This window comes from Nycticebus coucang, chromosome 4 (genome assembly GCF_027406575.1).
Source record: "Nycticebus coucang isolate mNycCou1 chromosome 4, mNycCou1.pri, whole genome shotgun sequence".
In the NCBI taxonomy this organism is placed as follows: Eukaryota; Metazoa; Chordata; class Mammalia; order Primates; family Lorisidae; genus Nycticebus; species Nycticebus coucang.
In genome coordinates, this window is record NC_069783.1 from 25,787,598 (window position 1) to 25,811,769 (window position 24,172).

The following is a 24,172-nucleotide window of genomic DNA, read 5'->3' on the forward strand; positions in this document are numbered from 1 at the left end:
TTTGAACCCACCACCTCTGGCATATGGGGCCAGCGCCCTACCCCTTTGAGCCACAGGAACCGCCCCTGATTTTCATTTTCTTAATGATGTTTTTCGGAGAGCAAAAGTTTTTAATTTATCATTTTCTTTTATGTTCCATGCTTTTTGTCTCCTGTTTAAGAAAACTTTGCCTCCCCGAATTGCAAAGATTTTTTTTTCTGTATTTTCTTCTAGAAGTAGTATAGGTTTAACATTTAGGTATATGATTCATTTAGAGTTTATTTTTGTGAATGGGATTATGAGTTTTGGCCCTAGAGAATTGCCAATTCTTACCACACACCATTCACAATTCTTACCACACACCATTCACAAAAATAATATTTCTATTTGTGTATCCATTTGTTGAAAAGACTTTCTTTTCCCTATTGAATTGCCTTGGGACCTTTGTCTAAAGGCAGGTGAACATAGTGGACTCATTCTGTTTCATTTGATGTTAAGGGTATTAAATTTTATTTATATATATATATATACATACACATATATACATATATTTTTTTTTTGAGACAGAGCCTCAAGCTGTCACCCTGGGTAGAGTGCGGTGGCATCACAGCTCACAGCAACCTCCAGCTCCTGGGCTCAAGTGATTCTCCTGCCTCCGCCTCCCAAGTAGCTGGGACTATAGGTGCCTGCCACAATGCCCGGCTATTTTTTGGTTGTAGCTGTCATTGTTGTTTGGTGGGCTTGGGCTGGATTCGAACCTGCCAGCTCAGGTGTATGTGGCTGGAGCCTTAGCCGTTTGAGCCACAGGTGCTGAGCCTTCTGTTAAGGGTATTAACATCAGGCTCGGCACCCATGGTGCAGTGGTTAGGGTGCTGGTCACAGACACGAGGTAGGCGGGTTCAAACCTGGCCCGGGCTTCCTAAACAACAATGACAATTGCAACAAATAAAAATGGCCAGGCTTTGTGGTGGGTGCCAGTAGTCCCAGCTACTTGGGAGGCTGAGGCAAGAGAATCCCTTAAGCCCAAATTTGAGGTTGCTGTGAGCTGTGACACCCCCGTACTCTACTGAGGGTGACATAGTGAGACTCTGTCTTTTTTTTCTGGCTGGGGAGGTGGTTTGAACCTGCCACCTCCAGTATATGGGGCCAGTGCCCAACTCCTTTGAGCCACAGGTGCTGCCCTGAGACTCTTGTCTTAAAAAAGAAAAAAAAAAAAAGAGATTAAGTCTTCTAACTTTGTTGTTCTTTGAAAAAGAACAAAAGATCTTCTGATTTTTATATACATTCTAGAATCATGTTGACAAAATTTATAAAAAGAAGTATGCTGTATATTGTTTGGTATAGGATTGCATGTATAGAACCATTTGGGGAGAGTTTCTTTTTTTATAGTATTGAATTTTCTGATTTATGAACATGCTGTACTTTTCCATTTATTTACATCTTAATTTCTTTCAGCATTGTGTTGTACCTTTCATTATAAGAGTCTTGAATGTCTTTGTTAGATTTGTTCCTAGGTGGGCAGTGCCTGTGGCTTAGTGAGTAGGGCACCAGCCCCGTATACCGAGGGTGGCATGTTCGAACCTGGCCCCACCAAACTGCAACAGAAAAAAATAGCTGGGTGTTGTGGCGGGCGCCTGTAGTTGCAGCTACTCGGGAGGCTGAGGCAAGAGAATCACCTAAGCCTGAGAGCTGGAGGTTGCTGTGAGCTGTGATGCCACTGCGCTCTACTGAGGGTGACAGAGTGAGACTCTGTCTCTAAAACAAACAAACAAAAAGCCTTGTTGCAATGGCATTCAACAAAGTATTGAGCCTGGAGTTGTCTTTTTGGGGAGGATTTGGTAAATTCAATTTCTTTAATCAGTGTAGGGTTATTTAGATTTCCAGTTTCTTGTGTCAGTTTGTTGTTGTTGTTGCAGTTTGGCTGTGGCCAGGCTCAAACCCGCCACCCTCGGTATAAGCCACAGGGCACAGGCCACCGCCATCTTGTGTCAGTTTTGGTAAATTTTATTTCTAAAGACATTTGCTCATTTTAGTTTATCAATTTACTGGTGTAACCATATATATATATGTATATAAATGTATTTAACCATATGTATGTATATAAATACATATATATGTATTTTTATTTATTTTTTTGTGACAGTCTCCCTATGTCGCCCTCGGTATAGTGCCTTGGCATCATAGCTCACAGAGACCTCAAACTGTTGGACTTAAGTGACTCTCTTGCCTGAGCCTCCCAAGTTGCTGGCATTACTGGTGCCTGCTACAATGCCCGGCTATTTTTTTTTTTTTTTTTTTTTTTTTTTGAGGCAGAGGCTTACTTTGTCGCCCTTGGTAGAATGCCGGCATCACACAGCTCACAGCAACTTCCAACTCCTTCGCTTATGCAATTCTCTTGCCTCAGCCTCCTGAGTAGCTGGGACTACAGGCTCTTGCCACAACGCCCGGTTTTGTTGCAGTTTGGCCGGGGCTGGGTTCAAACCTGTCACCGTTGGTATATGGGGCCGGCACCCTACTCACTGAGCCACAGGTGACACCCGCAATGCCTGGCTTATGTTTTTGTTGTAGTTGTCCTTGTTTGGCAGGCCTGGGCTGGGTTCTAACCTGCCCCCTCTGATGTATGTGGCTGGCGCCCTAACCGCTTAGCTACAGGTGGCATAATGATATTTAAAGTATTCTCTTATTGATCTGATATCTATATGCTCTGTGATAATCTTTCTTAAATTTCTGACGCGGTTATTTGTGGTATCTTTTTTTTTTCTTTATTACTCTAACTACAGAGCTATCACTTTTTTTTTCAAATTTTTAATTATTTCAAAGACCCACATTTCCTTTATTCTGTTTTCTAGTTCATGGATTTCTCCTCTTTCCTTTGGTTTACTGTTCTTTTTAAAATATTTTATAATAAAATCTTAAGTCATTGATTTTAGATCTTTTGTAATATAAGCATTTTATTTTATTTTATTTTTTGAGAGAGAGTCTCACTTTGTCGCCCTGGGTAGAGTGTTGTGGCATCACAGATCACAGAAACCTCAAATTTTTGGGCTTAAGCGATTCTCTTGCCTTAGCCTCCCAAGTAGCTGGGACTGCAGGGGCCTGCCACAACACCGCTAAGTTTTTTTTTTTTTTTTTTGTAGTTGGAACCCTCCAGCCTGGGTGTTATATGGCCAGTGCCCCACCCACTGAGCTACAGGTGCCGCCAAAAGTAGATTATTTAATTTGTAGATAATTGGGAATTTGTTTTTGTTTTTAGATATCTTACTATTGTTGATTTCTAATTTGATTCAGATGTGGTCAGAGAATATTTACTGTAAGAGTTTCATCCTTTCAATAAGTTTATGGCCCAGCATCTGATGTCTTGTTAAATACACAATGTGTGCTTGAAAAGAATGTATTAAATATACCTTGCAGTTGTTGGGTGTAGTGTTCTATAAATGTTTTTTTTTTTTTTTTTTTGTAGAGACAGAGTCTCACTGTACTGCCGTCGGGTAGAGTGCCAAACAGCTCACAGCAACCTCTAACTCTTGGGCTTACGCGATTCTCTTGCCTCAGTCTCCCGAGCAGCTGGGACTACAGGCGCCCGCCACAATGCCCGGCTATTTTTTGTTGTTGTTGCATTTTGACTGGGGCTAGGTTTGAACCCGCCACCCTCGGCATATGGCGCCGGTGCCCTACTCACTGAGCCACAGGTGCCGCCCAGTGTTCTATAAATGTTAACGAAAGCAAGGGGGTTAAAGCAATAAATATTGATATGGTTGGATTTAGGTCTACCCTTTTATTATTTGTTCTGTGGTACAGAGTGTTTATGCCTTTATTGAATTTTATTTATTTATTTTTAGAGACAGTCTCACGTTGTTGTCCTTGGTAGAGTGCTGTGGCATCACAGCTCACAGCAACCTCTAGCTCTTGCCTTAGGCGATTCTCTTGCCTACAGGCACCTGCCACAAAGCCCGGTTATTTTTTGTTACAGTTTGGCTGGGGCCGGATTTGAACCCGCCACCTCTGGTATATGGTGCTGGCATCCTACTCACTGAGCCACAGGTGCCACCCTTTATTGAATTTTAGTTGTTTTATCAGTTGTTGAGAGGGGGAGGTCTTAAAATATTCTTCTAAGTTCATGAAATTGTTTTCTCCTTTTATTCAGTCAGTTTTTGCTTTTGAGTCTTTATTATTAGGTATAGACAAAGGGTAATAATGCCTTATGATTTGACATTTTTGTCATTATGAAGTGTCCTTTTTTTTTTTTAAGAGTCTTACTATGTTGCCCTTGGTAGAGTGCCTTGGCATCACAGGTCACAGCAACCTTAAACTCTTGGGCTTAAGCAAGTCTCTTGCCTTAGCCTTCCAAGTAGCTGGGTCTACAGATGCCCTCCATGAAGCCTGACTATTTTTTTTTTCCTACTTGTCATTCTTATTTTTAGCAGACCTTGGCCAGGTTTGAACCCGCCTGCCTTGGTGTATGTGGCTAGCGTCCTAACCACTGAGCTATGAGTGCCGAGCCATGAAGTGTGTCTTTGTCTCTGGCTGTATACTCTTTGTCTTGAAGTTTCTCTCTTTTGTTTTGAAGTCTGTCTTTTTTTTTTTTTTGAGACAGAGTCTCACTATATCACCCTGAGTAGAATGTTATGGCGTCACAGCTCTCATAGCAACCTCAAACTCTTGGGCTTAAGCAATTCTCTTGCCTTAGCCTTTCAAGTACCTGGGACTACAGATGTCCACCACAACGCCTGGCTATTTTTTGGTTGTAGTTGTTATTGTTTGTTAGGCCCAGGCTCAGGTGTATGTGCCTGGTGCCCTAGCTGCTGAGCTACAGCTGCCAAGCCTGAAGTCTCTTATCTGATAGTAAAATAGTCACTTCATCCTTCTTACGTTTTCTGATTATATCATTCATTTACCTGTAATCTGTCTTTAATTTAGAGTTTGCCTCTTATAGTTGTCATATAGGGTATTGCTTTTTTTTTTTTGACACAGAGTCTCACATGGTCACCCTCAGTACAGTACCATGGTGTCACAGCTCACAGCAACCTCAAACTCTTGGGTTTAAGTGAATCTCTTGCCTCAGCCTCCCAAGCAGCTGAGACTGTAGGTGCCCGCCACAATGGCTGGCTATGTTTTTGTGGCAGTTGTCAGTCATTGTTGTTCAGCAGGCCCAGGCCAGGTTTGAACCCTCCAGCCTCAGTGTATGTGGCCAGTGCTCTAACCACCGAGCTATGGGCACCGAGCCAGGGTATTGCTTTTTTTTTTTTTTTTTTAAACTGAAGCAATGCTTTATTGCAGCCACAAAGCACCAATTCAACGAGGCGTTGACACACAGGGATTCAACAAATGTCTCTTTGAACAGAGATGTAGCAAGCCCACTGTTTCAAAGTTCTTTTTTTTTTTTTTTTTAATTAATTAATTTCTTTTGTTGCGGTTTTGGGCCAGGGTCGGGTTCGAACCTGCCACCCTTGGTATATGGGACTGGTGCTCTACTCCCTGAGCCACACCACCCTGTTTCAAAGTTCTTAAAAACAGGTACTCAAACCAAGAATCAAAGAAAGCATGGGACAATTAAAAAAATATTACATCATCGTGAGGGAATATATATAAAAATATTCAGTACTAGTAACAAGGCTTTTTGATTTATAACTCTCAACAAATTTCTTCAGAAACAAACTATTGTAAATACAAACCATAAAGTAAAAAAGAAAAAATATTTTCTCCAGAAACAAAGAACCAATCTATGCAGAAAATACCATTCTCCCCCGCCCCCCACCCCGTGAAAGCGAGTGGAGGATGGATGGACAGCCCCAGTACACAACCGAGTTTCTCTTTTCTGAGTCACGATTCTGCTTCTGAATGGGCCATGGCACACGTTCATTTCAAACATTATAGCAAATCCCAATAAAACCTTAATAAGGTCAAGTGGAGGACCCTCTATAAAAAGGGTGTCGGCAATTCTTTCCAAGTACCACCAGCTCCAAGGAGCAGAGGAATTCAAGGAAGACGGTGAGCCCTTGGTCTCTTCTCTACCTCCCCACGCTTTCTTGTTTTTGCTCTTCCTAGTCTGAACCAAAGTTCTGAAACCAAAAGTCTGAACCAAAAGATGCTCATTTAATTCCTTTTTTTTAAAGGATTTTTGGAATGTAATCTATGAAGGAAGAAAGAGAATCCTTATGGTTTCAAAGCCTTTGTGGGGAGGAGTGTCTAGTTGTGTCAAAGAACATTCTATTTGACAGACTCCTAAAGGAAAACCACCCCAGGCCTGTCTTGTCCTTGCCCCTCCCGGCTGAATTCAGGTCAGCCAATGAATTGCCTAGTCTATCCATTGGATAACGTTTGATTGAAATTCTTTACATATACACATGTATGTAGTCTGTTTACAAAGTTTCATCACATGAACCAAATTATGTCATTATGTATTTTTTGAGATCTAAGACCCCAACTGGATTGTACTACGAAGAGTTGTTCTTCAAATGCTTTGTCTGCAGAGGTTTTACGTGATACTCGTAGATTTTCAGAGCAGGTCCCAATTTCAACTGAAGTCCTGTCAACACATCGTTTCTCGTCATCAGTAGCAGGGATTTCCCATCAATTTCCTGTTCCTGAAAAGCACTAGCTTGCTCCTCAAATCCCGCTGTCCGGAAATAATTGACGACATCCATCACGGCCCAGTCTGCAGGATTCGGCAGTCTCCCATTTTCCATGGAACTCCGCCATGGCTGCGCCGGGGGTCACCCCACACGGAGCTGGGTGGCCGCCACGCCCCAAGCCGAGCCCCTTATTATTATTATTTTTTAATTTACTTGGTTACTCTCTAACTTTAAACTGTAGCATTAGACCATAAATAAATATTGATATGGTTGGATTTAGGTCGACCCTTTCATTACTTGTTCTGTTTATCCTGGTTTTTGTTTCTCCTCTTGGATAATTTGAATGCTGAGTGTTCCATTTTAATTTATTTGTTGGGTTTGGGGATGTATCTCTTAGTAATTTTTTTTTTTAATGTTTGCTCTAAGAATTACAATATGTACATCTATCCTTTCATAGTCCACTTAGAATTAATATTCTGTCACACCCAACCATTCTTTTAATTTCTTGCCCTTTGACATTGTTATAGTTGTCACATATATCCACATTGAAAATAGTATTCATATAATATTAAAATTTTACTTAATTTTTTTAATACCGGTGTTTAGCTATTGCTCTTTCTTCATTCTTAAAAATCCAGGTTTCTCTCTGGTACCTTTTTTCTTCAGCTAGAATAGTTTCCTTTTGCATTTCTTTCTTTTTTTTTAGACAGAGTCTCAAGCTGTCACCCTGGGTAGAGTACTGTGGTGTCACAGCTCACAGCAACCTCAAACTCTTGGGTTCAAGCAATCTTTTGCATTTCTTATAGAGTAGATCTGTTGACAATGAGTTCTCTTAGTTTTTCTTCATTCGAGGAAATATTCCTGAAGATATTTTCACTGAAAATAGAATTATAAAGTGACAAATCTTTTCTTTCAGGATTTTAAAGATACTGTTGTATTGTCTTCTGGCCTCCTTGGTTTCTGTTGGGAAATCCATGATCATTCAATGATTATTCCCTGTAACGTGACATGTCACTTTTCTGAAGCTTTCTAGATTTAAAAAAAAAAAATTCTTCTCCTTGAATACTTTCATTAAGATGTGTCCAGGTGTGTTTTTCTTTGAGTTATCCTATTTAGTGTTTGTTGAGCTCCTTCAATATGTAAATCTATATCTTTTACCAAATTTGGGAGATTTTCCTCCATTTTTTTTTCAAATATATTTTTCTGCCTCAGTATCTTCCTCTGTGGTTGTAAATATACTTAGTTAGAACTTTTGATATTAACCCAAAATTGGGTCTCTGTTGACTCTTTTTTAATCTTTTTTTCCTCTTTGTTTTTCAGATTGGTTAATTTCTGTTGATCTGTGTTCAAGTTTGCAAAATCTTTTTTTTGAGACAAGAGTCTCACTATGTCTCCCTGGGTAGAGTGCCATGGCATCATAGTTCACAGCAACCTCCAACTCATGGGCTTAAACGATTCTCTTGCCTCAGCCTCCTAAATAGCTGGGACTATAGCACCTGCCACAACACCTGGCTGTTTTTTGTTGTTGTTGTTGTCATTGTTGTTCAGCAGGCCCGGGCCAGGTTTGAACCTGCCAGCCTTGGTGTATGTAGCCAGCACCCTAACCACTGAACTACGGGCGCTGAGCCAAAGTTTGCAAAATCTTTGCTCTCTTATTTCCATTTTAGTGCTGAATTCATCCAACGAGTTTTTAATTTCAGATATTGTATTTTTCAGTTCTAAAATTTCATTTGATTCTTTTTTTGGGGGGGGGACAGGGTCTCACTTTGTTGCCCTTGGTAGAGTGCTGTGACATCACAGCTCACAGCAACCTCCTGCTCTTGGGCTTAGGTGATTCTCTTGCCTCCCGAGTAGCTGGGATTACAGGTGCCCGCCACAACACCCGGCTATTTTTTGTTGTCGTTGTTTGGCCAGGGTGGGGTTTGAACCTGCTACCTCGGTATTTGGGGCTGGTGCCCTACTCACTGAGCCACAGGCGCTGCCCTCGTTTGATTTTTTTTACTAGTTTCTGTTTCTCTGTAGATAATTCCTAACCTTTCTTTCATTTCATGTATGTTTTCCTTTACAAGAAACTATTTCCTTTATATATTGAAAGTTTTTTGTAGTTCCAACATCTGGGTCATTTAGGAATTGATCATATTTTAATCATATGTTCCTTTGAGAATTGTCACATTTTCCTGGTTGTTTGTATGTTTTATAATTTTGGAATTTGTCCTCAACATTGTGAATATTCCAGGGGTCCTCAAAACTTTTTAAACAGGGGGCCAGTTCACTGTCCCTCAGACTGTTGGAGGGCTGGACTATAGTTAAAAAAAAACTATGGGCGGCACCTGTGGTCAAGTGGGTAGGGCGCCGGCCCCATATGCCGGAGGTGGCAGGTTCAAACAGCCCCGGCCAAAAAAAAAAAAAAAAACTATGAACAAATTTCTATGCATACTGCACATATCTTATTTTGAAGTAAAAAAACAAAACGGGGACAAATACAATTACACCGCCTCATGTGGCCCGCGGGCTGTAATTTGAGGACCCCTGATGGGTCCTCTTATAATCTTATGTGGAATGCTGCTATTTTTGTTTTGGCTGGTATCCTTGCTTAAGGTTTAGACTGTAAGTTCTGTCTTGCCTCAAATTTCAGTTTTGTTCTTTATGTCTGCATTGATGGTTTGGGTGGTCTCAGACCTGAATAGCTGAGGGGCTAATCTGATACTTCTGCAGGTGTTTCAAATCATGCTTCAGGGCTGGGCTCAGTGGCTCACACCTGTAATGCTAGCAGTCTGGGAGGCCAAGGTGGGAGGACCACTTGAGGTCAGGAGTTCAGGACAAACCTGAGCAAGAGCAAGAACCCATCTTCACTAAAAGTAGGAAAAATTAGCCAGGTGTGGTGGCATATGGCTGTGGTCACAGCTGCTCAGGAGGCTGAGGCAGGAGGATCACTTGAACCCAGGAGTTGGAAATTATAGTGAGCTGTGATGATGCTACTACATTCTAGCCTAGGTGACAGAGCAAGACTGTCTTTAAAAAAGTCTTACTTCAGGCTCGGTGCTCATAGCACAGTGGTTACAGCGCCAGCCACATACGCCGAGGGTGGCAGGTTCGAACCCGGCCCAGGCCAGCTAAACAAATGCAACAAAAAAATAGCTGGGTGTTGTGGCGAGTGCCCTCAGCTACTTGGGAAGCTGAGTCAAGAGAATCACTTAAGCCCGAGTTTGAGATTGCTGTGAGCTGTGATACCATGGCAGTTTACTGAGGGTGACATAATGAGACTCTGTCTCAAGAAAAAAGAAAAAAAAACAAAGTCTTGCTTCAGATCTCCAAACTTTTGCTACATTGCTTGGGTCACATTAATTCAAATCTCATACTTTTGAAAGTTTTTGCTAGGCAGGTTGGGTATGTGCCACACAGCTCAAGTTTAAGCTGTGACTTGTGTGAATTCATACACTGAATTATGGCATCCCCTTCTTTGCTTGTCTCCTCTCTAGGATTTTCCATATTCTCTGGCCCAGAGGGACCCTCTTTCTTAATTTCTTTGGCCAGAAAGAGGGGATTTCTACCAGAATGTAAGCCACCCATGCTGCCCTGCGAGTGGAGCTCACCCTTGTTGAAAAGCCACTACTGAGGCGGAAAAATGTAGCTGGGAAACTCACCCCTTGTGTGGTCACTTCTCCCAATTTTGACTTCCTTACATAATCTACCTGCTTTTGGTTATAGAGTCTAGAGTTTTTAGTAATAATCAGCAGGCGGGATGAGCTGTTGTGGGGCTTATAACAGAATCAGGAGTTCTCTGCATTAAATTTGTAATATTAGACCTCTTGTTCAAAGAGCTGAAAATCATTTTTCCTTGATCATTAGTCTCTTTTATGTTTATGCTATCCCAGTTCCATCCCCTCCCTCCCAGAGGAAACCATATTAATACGTGTGATATGTATCCTTAAATATATATGAATCCTTCAGCCTAAAAAGAAACAAATTAATGTCTTTTGCAGCAATTTGGATGGAACTGGAGACGATTATCGTAAGTGAGTATCTCAGGAGTAGAAAAGCAAACACTACACGTATTCTCTAATAATTTGGAACTAATTGATGAGGTCAAGAAGTAAAAATCATTGGAAATCAAGAAGTGGGGTAGAGAAGGCGAGGGGTGAAACTACCTGGCGGGTATAGTGAGCACTATTTGGGTGATGGGCACATTTACTGCCCTGGCTGAGCATTATAAAAGCTAGCCATGTAACAAAAACATTTGTAGTCCCTTAATATTTTGCAATAAAAAACATACATTTGAATCATTTTTAAATAAGTAAAATACCTGCTTTACATTTGTATTTGTTTTTAGTTTGTTGAAATGATCGTGTACTAGAGATCCTATCCTGTTTCTTTTTCATTCAATAGTATGCTTTTTAGTTATATTCATGTCTGTATGTGACATTAGCTCACTTCTGACAACTTCATAGTATTTTATATGTAGGCATATACCCTTAACATAGTTTATGTATTTTCCTATTAGTGGTCACCTGTGTTACTTTCAACTCTCTATTGTCACAAATAAAACTCAGTGCTAAGTAATTTGTTTTTTTTTTTCTTTTTGAGACAGAGTCTCACTTTATTGCCCTCCGTAGAGTGCTGTGGCGTCACAGCTCACAACAACCTCCAACTTTTGGGCTTAAGTGATTCTCTTGCCTCAGCCTCCCAAGTAGCTGGGACTACAGGCACCCGCCACAATGCCTAACTATTTTTTGGTTGTAGTTGTCATTTTGTTTGGCAGGCCCAGGCTGAGTTTGAATCCCCCAGCTCTGGTGTATGTGGCTGGCACCCTAGCCGCTGAGGTATGGGTGCTGAGCTCTCTGTGTATAATTTTTATCACCTCTACCTCTATAGCAGCAGTTCTCAACCCGTGGGTTGTGACCCCTTTGGGGGTCTCCTGCATATCAGATATTTACATTACAATTCATAACAGTAGCAAAATTATAGTTATGAAGTAGCAACAAAAATAATTTAATGGTTGGGGGTCACCACAACTTGAGGAACTGTATTAAAGGGTCATTGCATTAGGAAGGTTGGGAACCACTGCTCTATAGTGTTAGTCTTGAATCTGTCAATTTGCCATCTCTACAATAAAACCTTAACATCATGCCCACATCATTTTTTTTTTTTTTTTTGAGACAGTTTCACTATGTCACCCTTGGTAGAGTGCTGTGACATCACAGCTCACAGCAACCTCAAACTCTTGTGCTTAAGCAATTCTCTTGCCTCAGCTTCCCAAGTAGTGGGACTATAGGTGCCTGCCACAATGCCTGGCTATTTTTTGGTTGTAGTTATTGCTGTTTGGCAGGCCAGGGTTAGATTTGAACCCGCCAGCTCCAGTGTATGTGGTTGGTGCCCTAGCCACTGAGCTACAGGCTCCAAGCCATGTCCACATCATTTTTGTCCATACTGTTGCAACAAGCCAACTCTTCTCTTGTCTACTCTTTCTCCTGTGGGCCATTATCCATACAGCAGCCAGAGTGATGTTTCTAAAGTATAAAGTAGGCCTCATATAGATAATTCCTAATTAGATAATTAGGAAAAAGGGGATCCTGAGGAGTCTTTTGCCCACATTTTGAGAATTGCTGTTTTGCTGCGTCATAGCCATCTAGAAGAATGTCTGATCCTTTGTTAACTGGTCTTAGAGTTTGGAATCTGGATCTAGCTGTCTGTCAGAATTCCTTGGCCAAGCTTAACTCAGACAAGCTAGCATCCTTCCTTTAGCGATGGAAGCTAAGTATGTTGCCTGAGTAAGATATGGCAGCCCTGATGTAAGGGTTTAGAGAGAAAGAAGATGGGTCAAATTAGAGTGTATAAACTGTTCTTTTCCTTTCTATTCTCAGAGAAACCCTTTAGTTAATATCCCTCTGTCAGCAAAATATGGAGGCTTGGACATACCTGGTTACAAATTCATAGGATCTTTTGAAGGATCATAGAATACCCTATTACTTTGCTTACTTTTTTCTTAAATAAATCTAGAAAGGAATACCTGCTTGGGCTGTGAAGTGATCATTTATGTGGACTGCTTATTCCTTCTGATTACAGTGAAGTATAATATTTGTACGTGTTGTTAGAGCAACAGTTATCATCATTGGGAGACTACAACCTACATTGTGTTTTTATAACAAGATTCTTAGTTTTTTGCACAGGTAACCAACTTGGGTATCTTCTTATGATATAAAAGAATTAATAGGAATTTTGCTCTAGACTCTCCTTTGTGGTATATATCTTTGCGTTATATTAGTAGCAGGACCCAGTGCTCCATAAAGGATAATAGTTTCCAGTACACTATCCCTCACGATGACTCCTTAAGTGGTTCATCATCTGCCTCTTCATGTGAACCAGAGAGTAATTTTCCAACATCTTTCCGAAAATCTACCTACTGGATGAAGATGAGAAGGATCAAGCCAGCTGCTGCTTCTCATGTTGAAGGTATCGATATCAGTATCTATTTCAAAGACAGAACAAGAACTCTCTAAAGTTATATTTGAGGTAATGTTGTAAATGCTGTTAGAACATTAAATGCCACGTATGTGTTTCTTATTAGTGATTAAAAATCTTTAAGGCGGGAGCTTATTGCGTATCCCTTGCCTTACTAATAGAGTGACTCCTCTAGGTTATACTCAGCATCCTTTTCATAGGATTTGAACTTCTTTCCCCTTGTTCTAGTTCAGTTTTCTGTTGCAGAGTTAGGGGTTTGCTGTAAAGATTATTTCAGGGTAGAATATTCTAGATGGTCATAGTTTCAAGGGTCCTTGTATCTTTGGGCAAATCTGTTTGAGTGTTAGCCTCAAATCTTGATCAACCAAACCACACTGCCTGAATGTATTTATTATTCATGGGGAGCAATTGATGATTCAGGATGGCAATTAATACTTAAAGGAAAAGGGGAGATTGGATTAGTTAATGAGAAGTTACACCAGCTTCCCTAAAAATTTCAGGAACACATCTCTGAGGCTTATCTACATTGATAATCTTTTACCTTGATGTTTTTGTGAATGATATTTTGAAGGCAAGCCTAGATGTTCATTTACAAGCAGTACTGAGATTTTGTTCTGTTTTTGTATGGTATTTCAGGGTCAGGTGTAGTGTCAACCAAGGGAAAAAGGAAACCCAGGCAGGAAGAAGATGAAGACTATCGAGAATTTCCTCAGAAGAAGCATAAGCTTTATGGTAAGGCAGTAACTCTATTTCTTTTTTCCTTGGGTGACTGGGCTTTATTCTTTGAGGGTAAATATTCTTGGAATTTTTTTTTTTTTTTTTGAGACAGAGTCTAAAGCTGTCACCCTGGGTAGAGTGCTGTAGTGTCACAGCTCACAGCAACCTCAAACTCTTGGGCTTAAGCAGTTCTCTTGCCTCAGCCTCCCAAGTTGCTAGGACTACAAGTTGCTAGCCCGCCATAACACCGGCTATTTTGTTGTTGTAATTGTCATTGTTTGGCAGGCCTGGGCTGGATTTGAACCCGCCAGCTCCTGTGTATGTGGCTGGTGCCCTAGCTGGGGAGCCAAGAACTCTTGGAATTTTTTTTTTTTTTTTTTGAGACATAGAGTCTCACTATGTCGCCCTCAGTAGAGTGCTGTAGCATCATAGCTCATAGCAATCCCAAACCCTTGGGCTTAAGCGATTCTCTTGCCTCAGCCTCCCAAGTAGCTGGGACTATAGGTGCCTGCCACAGTGCCCAGTTATTTTTTGTTGCAGTTGTCATGGTTGTTTGGCTGGCCTTGGGCCGGGTTCAAACCTGCCAGCCTTAGTGTATGTGGCTGGCACTGTAACCACTGTGCTATAGGCACCAAGCTAGAGCCCTTGGAATTTTGAGGGGTGGAATTGGCCTCCATCCTTCCTTATATAACTCTTTCTTTCTCTCGAGGATTAAGGGAGTCAGTTGGTTAAGGGAGTGGGACATAGGGTGTTAAGAAAGGGAGGGAAGAGATTTTGGTTAGGAAAGGGGTCAGCAAAGGTGTTCTGCTGGGCTTCAAGTTTGTATCTTGCTCAGGGAGGAAGCAGCGACCTAAAACTCAGCCCAGTTCCAAATCCCAGGCTCGTCGTGTTCGGAAGGAACCACCAGTTTATGCAGCAGGTATGCTCTCTGTTGGAAGCTTTGTGGGATTTAATTCTCAGACTGATTTTTTTGTTATCAATGTAGGAATGATGTACTAAAGCATTTTTTAAAGGAGATAGTTATTAAGGGCTTAGGTTTGGAGACCAAATTTGGCTCTTCATTACCTTTCTGACCTACCTCAGTTTATTTAACATCCCCAAGCCTCAGTTTTCCTATCTATAAATAGGGATAATAAAGGCAGTCAGAATTATTATGCAAATTAAATGGGATAAAAACATTAGCAAAATCTCAGACATAAGAAACACTCAGAAAATTGGCTATTACGTATCTCAGTATCCCTTTGTTATATCCTGGTATGAAAATTGTTGCCTAGTTTGTTAAGTCACTGGGCTTTGGGGGGATTCTCAGATGGTTTTTATCATGGGGAAATAAGAATTTCAGAAACACCTCATAGTCTAAACATAAATCACTTTCAGAGTTATATCCAACAGTTGTCTCTGTGTTACTGTCTACCAGGAAAGGGAAATACAGTTTTATAATACTTTTCCTAAGTTGTGGGATTATGCTTTTTGTTGCTGGAGAATACTGCAGATTACGAAATTTTCTTTTCTCTCCTTCATAGGCAGTTTGGAGGAGCAGTGGTACTTAGAAATCGTGGAAAAAGGCAGTGTTTCCTGCCCTACCTGCCAGGCAGTGGGGAGGAAGACCATAGAGGGTTTAAAGAAACATATGGAAAACTGCAAACAGGTTAGATATTTTGTGGTGTTTTTTGATTATTAGGAATATATATATATATGTATTTTTTTTTTTTTTTTGAGACAGAGTCTCACTATGTCACCCTCAGTAGGGTGCTGTGGCCTCACAGCAACCTCAAACTCTTGGGCTTAAGCAATTTTCTTGCCTAAATCTCTCAAATAGCTGGGACTACAGGTGCCTGCCACAACGCCCGGCTATTTTTGTTGTTGTTGTTGTCATTGTTGTTCAGCAGGCCTGGGCCAGGTTCAAACCTGCCAGCTAACACCGGTATATGTGGCCGGTACCCTAACCACTGAGTTACAGGTGCCAAGCCGATTTTTAGGATTTTTTTACTCAAACTTTAAACCTCTAGTACTGTGTTGGATATACTGATTACAATGGATAAGAGGCAGCTTTGGGTAATATAGGAAGCATAGGCATTGGATCTGATTTGGATTTGAATCCTCTCTAGCTACATGCTAGTGTGGCACTTAGCTTTTTATGTGTACAGCTTGGTTTCCTCACTTGTAAAATGGAGAAAAAATAATAACTACCTTGTGTAGTCCATGTAAGATCAGAAAGAAATAATCATATTTGCTGAATGCCCATTCCTTAGCAAATATTGGCATTTAGTAAATGGTAGTTATTATTATTTTAAAAATGTGTTGCCTTTACCTCCTTGTTCTTGATGTCTTGACACTGAGCTTGTGGGATTTCTGAATCATTGATTATTAAGCTTGGGAAGTAAAGGAAACATTGATGAGAGCACTTACAGCAGTTCTCAACCTGTAGGTTGTGACCCCTTTTGGGGTCGAACAATCCTTTCGCAGGGGTCGCCTAAGACTATCCTGCATTATCAGATATTTACATTATGATTCATAACAGTAGCAAAATTACAGTTGTGAAGTAGCAATGAAAATAATTTTATGGTTGGGGGTCACCACACATGAGGAACTGTATTAAAGGGTCGTGGCATTAGGAAAGTTGAGAGCCACTGATTTAAGACATTCTGGGTGGTGCCTATGGCTTAGTCAGTAGGGTGCCGGCCCCATATACCGAGGGTGGCGGGTTTGAACCCGGCCCTAGCCAAACTGCAACAAAAAAATAGCCGGGCATTGTGGCGGGCGCCTGTAGTCCTACCTACTCGGGAGACTGAGGCAAAAGAATTGCCTAAGCCCAAGAGCTGGAGGTTGCTGTAAACTGTGACACCACAGCACTCTACCAAGGGCAACAAAGTGAAACTCTGTCTCTAAAAAGAAAAAAAAAAGACTTTCTGACATTCTTTTCTCTGTTGAACAGCCTAGTACTGAGTAGTATTTTTTCCTTTTAGGAAATGTTTACTTGTCATCATTGTGGGAAACAACTTCGTTCAATGGCAGGAATGAAGTATCATGTCATGGCAAACCATAATAGTTTGGTAAGAGTACCTCTGTCCTTTGTGAGCCTGTGTGGTGTTTGTCTTTTACTTATGTGAGTGTAAGTAGATGGTTGTGGGACTTTATAAGGGTGTAAGAAGACCCTTTTGATAAAAGAGTTATACACTGTGAAACCTTTGCAGTTGATCCATAGATATTTGTGTGTTTAGTTTAGCTTCAAAGGTTCATATTCTGGGAGGCAGAGACTTGGAGCTCTTATTTCCATTTTATTTACTTTCTTTGTCCAGGAGAAGATGGAGAAAGCCAGAAGTCAAATAACTTGGGCTTCATGTGTATCAGTTTGAATAGCTGTTTGCTATTCTAAATCCTGATTCTCCTATTTTTTTTTTCCTTCATGACTCATCTGCTTGTTTACTTCTCTTGATTGCTAGCCCATTTTGAAAGCTGGAGATGAAATAGATGAGCCAAGTGAAAGAGAACGGCTCCGAACTGTTCTAAAGAGACTGGGAAAGCTCAGGTGTATGCGTGAGGTAAGAGTCAAAGATCAGCAGCTCCTCCTCGGAGTCTCAGGTCAATGAAACTTTTCTTTCTGTTCTTCTTTTTCTTTTCTTCTCCTCCCTTGTTGACCTTTTAGTTCTGTGCTATCTTATGGCATATGGGTGGTTCCTCCCTTTTCCGGGCACTTGAACTCATTGATAATTCTTTATTTTTCTTTCCATCTCCAGAAAATTATTTTTCTCCCCTTCCCTTTGTTCAAAGAGGGTAGTTTATCATCCTTTCTTTAGTGCGATGAAGAGAATTCCAATGAGCTTTCTGTGATAAACTTTGATATTGCTGGGTATTTGATACTAGGATAGATTTGGATCACAGACCAAGGAGGAAGCTCTGGCAAAAAATGGATGTATGCTTATAGTTGATTGCATGCTGGTTAAACTGATTAAATATCATGCTTGGTTATAGTAGGATGACCAGGGATAAGGAAAGGTCATGCTGATGGGAGATGTTGGAGAGAGACTTGTAATATCAGAGGATCTATTTGTATTTTGTTGTGGTGAGTGCTTTGTGGCTGTTTAGAAACTTAGGGATCATGTTAAATGATGTAAGATTGTAGTTCGGGCCTCTCCTGTGTTCAGAGTTGCTCCAGTAGCTTTACCAGCATCATGGGATATCTGTACCATGTCAGAAAATGTGGCAAAGGGGCTGCAGAGCTGGAGAAGATGACCCTGAAATGTCACCATTGTGGAAAACCGTATAGATCGAAGGCTGGACTTGCGTATCACCTGAGGTCAGAGCATGGGCCTGTGAGTACTGATTCTTTTTTAGACCCTGTTTGGGAGTTATTTTGTGGTGAGTGCTTACCATACATTGTCCCGTATATCCTGGGTCCCTCATTTGTGTTCCCTTTTTATCTTTGAATACTTGTGTTCACTCTTCCTTGTTCTTTGTTGTTTTCTTATTTCTGCCTTTTGAATATTATTAGAGAAATCAAAATTCAAAGTATAGTCCAGTGGAAGTAAATTATATATATGTACAGAAATTAAATCAAATTAATGTGAGGGTACAATTTTTAGGTTACATTGTTCTCACTTCCAGGGTAAAGTTCCATTTAAGTTATATTATATTTTTAAAGCTAAAGGCATTCTCCCTTAGCTAGAAATTTTGTGGGAATCTGAACAGCTGATTCCTCTATTACCATTTTTTTGGTCTTGACTTCTTAATTTAGTTTTTAAGTTACTTTTTGTTTTTTTGTAGAGACAGAGTCTCTCCATGTTGTCCTGGCTGGTCTCAAACTCCTGGCCTCAAATGATTCTCCCACCTCAGCTTCTCAAAGTGCTGGGATTCCAGGTGTGAGCCACTGAACCTGGCCAACTTGGTTTTTTATTTTTTATTTTTTTTTGAAAGTCTCACTTTGTTGTCCTTGGTAGAGTGCAATGGTGTCATAGCTCACAGCAACCTCAAATTCTTGGACTGAAATGATCCTCTTGCCTCAGCTTTCCAGGGTCTCACTCCTGGTCTCAAACTCTTGAGCTCAAGCAATCCACCTGCCTCGGCCCCCCAGAGTGTTAGGATTACAGGCGTGAGCCACTGCACCTGGCAATATATGTTTAAGTTTATAAGAAACTCCCAAACTGTTTTCCAAAGTGGGCTGTGCTGTTTTGTACTCCTGACAGCAAAGTCTGAGCATTCTAGTTGCTTTGTGTCCTTGTCTGTACTTGGCTGTTGTCAGGTACAGTTTTTGAATCCATTCTAATAGGTATGTAGTAGTACTTTATTGTGGTTTAAATTTGTATTCTTTTTTTTTTTTTGGCCGGGGCTAGGTTTGAACCCACCACCTCCAGCATATGGGACCAGCGCCCTACTCCTTGAGCCACAGGCGCTGCCCTAAATTTGTATTCTTTAATGACAAACTATGACTGATGTTGACCATCTTTGGATGTGCTTATTCACTATCTGTCTTAGTGAAATGTTTGTTCAAATCTTTTGTTTATTTTTTGGAGTGGTTTTGGGGCTCTTATTTTATTAAGTTTTGAATGTATTCTGAGTTTTTCATTATTCTGGATACAAATTCTTTATCAGAAATATTTTTTTAAATTTTTTATTTTTTTTCTTGGTTATTTATTTATTTATTTTCATTAATTTATTTTTATTGTTAAATCATAGCTGTGTACATTAGTGCAGGTTTCATATACAATCTGAAATGTTCTCATCAAACTGTTCAACGTAGCCTTCATGGCATTTTCTTAGTTACTGTATGTAGGCATTTGTATTCTGCATTTAGTAAGTTTCGCCTGTACCCATTCTAAGATGCACCGTAGATGTGGCCCCACCCATTAACCTCCCTCCACCCAGAAATATTTTTTACAGTGATTTTTTTTTTTTTTTTTTTTAGAGACAGAGTCTCACTCAGTTGCCTGGGGATGAGTGCTGTTGTGTCAGAACTCACAGCAACCTCAAACTCTTGGGCTTAAGAGATCCTCTTGCCTCAGGCTCCTGAGTAACTGGGACTACAGGTGTCTGCCTGCCACAAGGCCCAGCCAGTTTTTCTCACTCCTGTTGGGGCTGGTCTCGAACTCCTGACCTCAAGCAATCTATCTGCCTCAGCGACCCAGAGTGGTAGAATTACAGGTGTGAGCGACCGTGGCTGGCCTTTTTACAGTGATTTGTCAAGAGTTTTAAACTTTTTTTTTTTTTAGGGTTTTTTTTTTTTTTCTCTTTTTTGCGGTTTTTGGCTGGGGCTGGGTTTGAACCCGCCACCTCTGGCATACGGGGCCAGTGCCCTACCCCTTTGAGCCACAGGCACCACCCAAACTTTTTTTTTTTTTTTAAAGACAGAATCTCATTGTGTCGCCCTCGGTAGAGTGCAGTGACATCACAGCTCATAGCAGCCTCAAACTCTTGGGCTTAAGCAATTCTCTTGCCTCAGCCTCCCAAGTAGCTGGGACTACAGGTGCCCACCACAACGCCTGGCTATTTTTTTGTAGTTCTCGTTGTTTGGCAGGCCTGGGCCGGGTTTGAACCTGCCAGCCCTGATGTACATCGCCAGTGCCCTAGTTGCTAAGCTATAGGTGCCGAGCCCAGGAGTTTTAAACTTGGATAAAGTTCAGTGTATATATATATATATATATATATATATATATATATAATTTATTTATTTATTTTATGGATAATGCTTTTGTTTTACTTAAGAAATATTTGCTTCACCCAATGTATAAATTGTTATTGCTGCTGTAAAGTCACCACAGACTTAACAGGCTTAAAGCAGTACAAATTTATTATCTCATAGTTCTTTAGGTCAGAAGTCCGGATACTGCATTTCTCTCATCTGCTTCCTTTGGTTAGAGTCTCACCAGGCTGGAATCAAAGTGTCAGTAGGGTTGTTCCTTTTTGAAGGATCAGGAGGAGAATCCATTTCCAGAGTTATTCAGATAGTTCAAGGATTCAGTTCCAGGTTGGTCATGGTGGCTCATACCTGTAATCCTATCATTCTGGTAGGCCAAAGTGGGAGGATTGCTTGAGGTCAGAAGTTGGAGCCCAGCCTGAGCAAGAGCACAAGAGTAAGACCTCATTTCTACTAAAAATAGAAAAAAGTAGCTGGATGTGGTAGTGCGTGCTCAGACAGGAGGATCACTTAAGCCTAAGAGTTTGAGGTTGCTGTGAGCTATGATAATGCCACTGCACTCTAGCTGGGGTGACAGAGCAAGACTCTTACAGAAAAATAGATTCAATTCCATGTAGTTGAAGGAGCTCCTTTCCTCACGAAATCTGTAGGCTGAGAGTCATTCTCAGTTTTCAAAGCCACCTGTATTTCCTGGCTTATGACCCCCTTCATCTTCAAGTCAGAGAGAGCATACGTATCAAAGATGTGTGTCATGCTTTCAATCTCTCCTTCCTCTTTCGTAGCATCTTAACTTGACTATAGACTTAAGTTACATCTGCAAAATCCCTTCACATCAACATCTAGCTTAATGTTTGATTGAATAATGACTATAATCTATCTACGATGACATATGGAAAAACATTCACACCCAGGATCATAAAAATCTTCTCTCCGGATTTCTTCTAGAAGTTTTATATTTTACATTTAGGGCTATATTCCATTTTGAGTTAATTTTTGTATGTACTATGAAGTATGTGTTGAAGTGCATTTTTGGGGCATATGATTGTATCTTGACCGTTTTTTTTTTTTTTTTTTTGAGACAGAGTCTCACTATATTACCCTTGGTAGAGTGCTGTGGCATCACAGCAACCTCAAACTCTTTGGGCTTAAGCAATTCTCTTGCCTTAGCCTCTCAACTAGCTGGGACTATAGGTTCCTGCTACTGCCCAGCTATTTTCTTCTTGTAGTTTTCATTGTTGTTTGGCAGGCTTGGGCCAGGTTGGAACCTGCCAGCTCCCGTGTATGTGGCTGGCACCTTAGCTCCTGAGCTATAGGTGCTGAGCCTTGTGTCTTGACTTTTAACCACTTTTAGTTATTACAACAGAACAGATTTTATTCTGCTCAGAGGCTTTTACCAGTAAAATATGCATTAATGTGATAGGACTTGATGTTAGCAATTAGCTAGCCATACTAAATTGGTCTTTTTTAAAAAAGTTTATTTATTTTATTTTATTTTTTTGGAGACAGAGTCCCACCTTGTCGCCCTCAGTAGAGTGCCATGGCGTTACATCTCACAGCAACCTCAAACTCCTGGGCTTATGCAATTCTCTTGCCTCAGCCTCCTGAGTAGCTGGGACTACAGGCACCCACCACAATGCCCAGCTATTTTTGTTGCAGTTGTCATTTTAGCTGGTCTGGGCTGGGTTTGAACCCTCCAACTTTGGTGTATGTGGCTGGCACTGTAACCACTGTGCTATGGGCGCCGAGCCCTTTTTTTTTTTTTTTTTTGACAGAGTCTCACTTTGTCACCCTTGGTAGAGTGCCATGGCGTCACAGCTCACAGCAACCTCAAACTCCTAGGCTTAAGTAATTCTCTTGCCTCAACCTCCCATGTAGCTGGGACTACAGGCGCCCACCACAACGCCTGGCTATTTTTAGAGATGGGGTCTCGCTCTGGCTCAGGCTGGTCTTGAACTCGTGAGCTTAGGCAATTCACCTGCCTTGGCCTCCTAGAGTGCTAGGATTACAGGTGTGAGCCACTATCCCTGGTTTAAGTAACTGTTTTGATAGAGCAGGAAGGACAGGCTTTGATCGCTGCCTCTGATGGATGCCACTTCTCAGGCCTTTGTTTTGCTATGTCTCATTCTTGCAGATCTCCTTCTTTCCAGAGTCAGGACAGCCAGAGTGCTTAAAGGAGATGAGCCTGGAGTCTAAGAGTGGGGGCCGAGTTCAGAGACGTTCTGCCAAGATAGCTGTATACCACCTGCAGGAGCTGGCCTCTGCTGAATTGGCCAAGGAATGGCCTAAGAGGAAGGTGCTTCAGGATCTGGTACCTGATGATCGGAAGGTAAGGTAGAAACTTGTATTAAATTTGGAGCCATTATGTCAAATATTATGCTTACTGTACACAAAACAGTAAATGCGCTTGAGTACGTGATAAGCAATATTTTACTTGTTTATCCTTAGAGATACTTCTCATCCAGCTTCAGGGTTTGGATTAAGGTCCTAGAGGGACAGTCTATTTCATAACTACTTTATGGAAGGTCTCTTAGCTTTGGAGTATTTCCAGAGGAAACCTGAATTCTCAGATTAGATTTTTGCTTAGTTGTTTTCCAGTAGGTTTCCATTTTGTTAGTTCATATATAATAGTTCATATTTAGTTTAGGTAAGTGGCTTCAATTCGGTTTGTACCAATGGAACTCTCTCCCCCCTTTTTTCTAAAATAAAAGCTTATACAAGGGCGGCGCCTGTGGCTCAGTTGGTAAGGCGCCGGCCCCATATACCGAGGGCGGTGGGTTCAAACCCGGCCCCGGCCAAACTGCAACCAAAAAATAGCCGGGTGTTGTGGCGGGTGCCTGTAGTCCCAGCTACTCGGGAGGCTGAGGCAAGAGAATCGCCTAAGCCCAGGAGTTGGAGGTTGCTGTGAGCTATGTGAGGCCACGGCACTCTACCGAGGGCCATAAAGTGAGACTCTGTCTCTACAAAAAAAAAAAAAAAAGCTTATAAAAGACATCACTATATAAAATAACTTTAAAACGGATTTGCTCTGAATAATGGGAGTGGGGGTTATTTGGCCTTGTCTAGTTGGCCTTCTCCTTGATAAGTTTATCCTTCCCCTGCATGCCCCTAAGCATGCTTCTGAAAGGTGCACAACCTATTTGGAAATCACTGGATTAAAATAGATCATTCAGGGAGGAGCATTATTTAGCCAAAAGGAAATAGGAGCATTTGTCTACAGTGTGGTGTTGGGAACAAACGGGTTGAGAGGATATAATAAGAGGTAAGATCAGAGCTAAGGACCTATTACTCTGCATGGTATTGAGAAGAATAGTTTAGATTTGGCATAGAGCTTTGACCCATATAAAGAAAGTAAAGTCAAATCCTAGTTTCTAACATGTATCTTTTTTTTTGGTGTAAAAATCCATCTTATTGATAACCAAGGATCATGTTTTGAACACCAGAGCATCCTACCTTTTTTCAGACTTAATTTCTACATTTTCTTTTTCCTGTTACAGAATAAAGTACATGGCTGTGTAAATTCAGTTTAAATATGGGTTTCACGTAGTGATACTGTATTGTGATATTGTAGTCAGGTTTCACTGTGCATAGTATGTGGTAGAGAATTAGAAATAAGTATTTGTTAACTCTTTGATAACGGTTGGTAGTCTTTTCTCAGTAGATACTTTCCTTAAAATCATCAGTTATCTATTTTGATAGTGTGGGTAAAAGGCATTATTTTTTAAATATGAAAAGTTAATTTTTTGAATAGATATATTCTTGTGGTTCAAAAGTCAAAATGTTGATAAACATCGAGAGATCCAGCTCCCACCCTGTC

At 40.9% G+C, this 24,172-nt stretch overlaps 1 protein-coding gene across 4 annotated transcripts in view; it reads left to right on the plus strand.

Moving 5' to 3' along the window:
- Positions 1–24,172, plus strand: part of ZNF512 (zinc finger protein 512) — a 40,044-nt gene that overhangs the window by 5,029 nt on the left and 10,843 nt on the right. For 2 of the 4 annotated variants that reach the window (XM_053588443.1, XM_053588444.1), the window contains exons 3-11: positions 10,535–10,567; positions 12,814–13,001; positions 13,647–13,742; positions 14,563–14,646; positions 15,251–15,375; positions 16,694–16,780; positions 17,171–17,269; positions 17,873–18,040; positions 22,490–22,684. In XM_053588443.1, the coding sequence (XP_053444418.1) occupies positions 10,535–10,567; positions 12,814–13,001; positions 13,647–13,742; positions 14,563–14,646; positions 15,251–15,375; positions 16,694–16,780; positions 17,171–17,269; positions 17,873–18,040; positions 22,490–22,684 (1,075 nt within the window). The remainder of the gene's footprint in view (positions 1–10,534; positions 10,568–12,813; positions 13,002–13,646; positions 13,743–14,562; positions 14,647–15,250; positions 15,376–16,693; positions 16,781–17,170; positions 17,270–17,872; positions 18,041–22,489; positions 22,685–24,172) is intronic. The other 2 variants (XM_053588446.1, XM_053588447.1) reach the window with 2 other exon arrangements.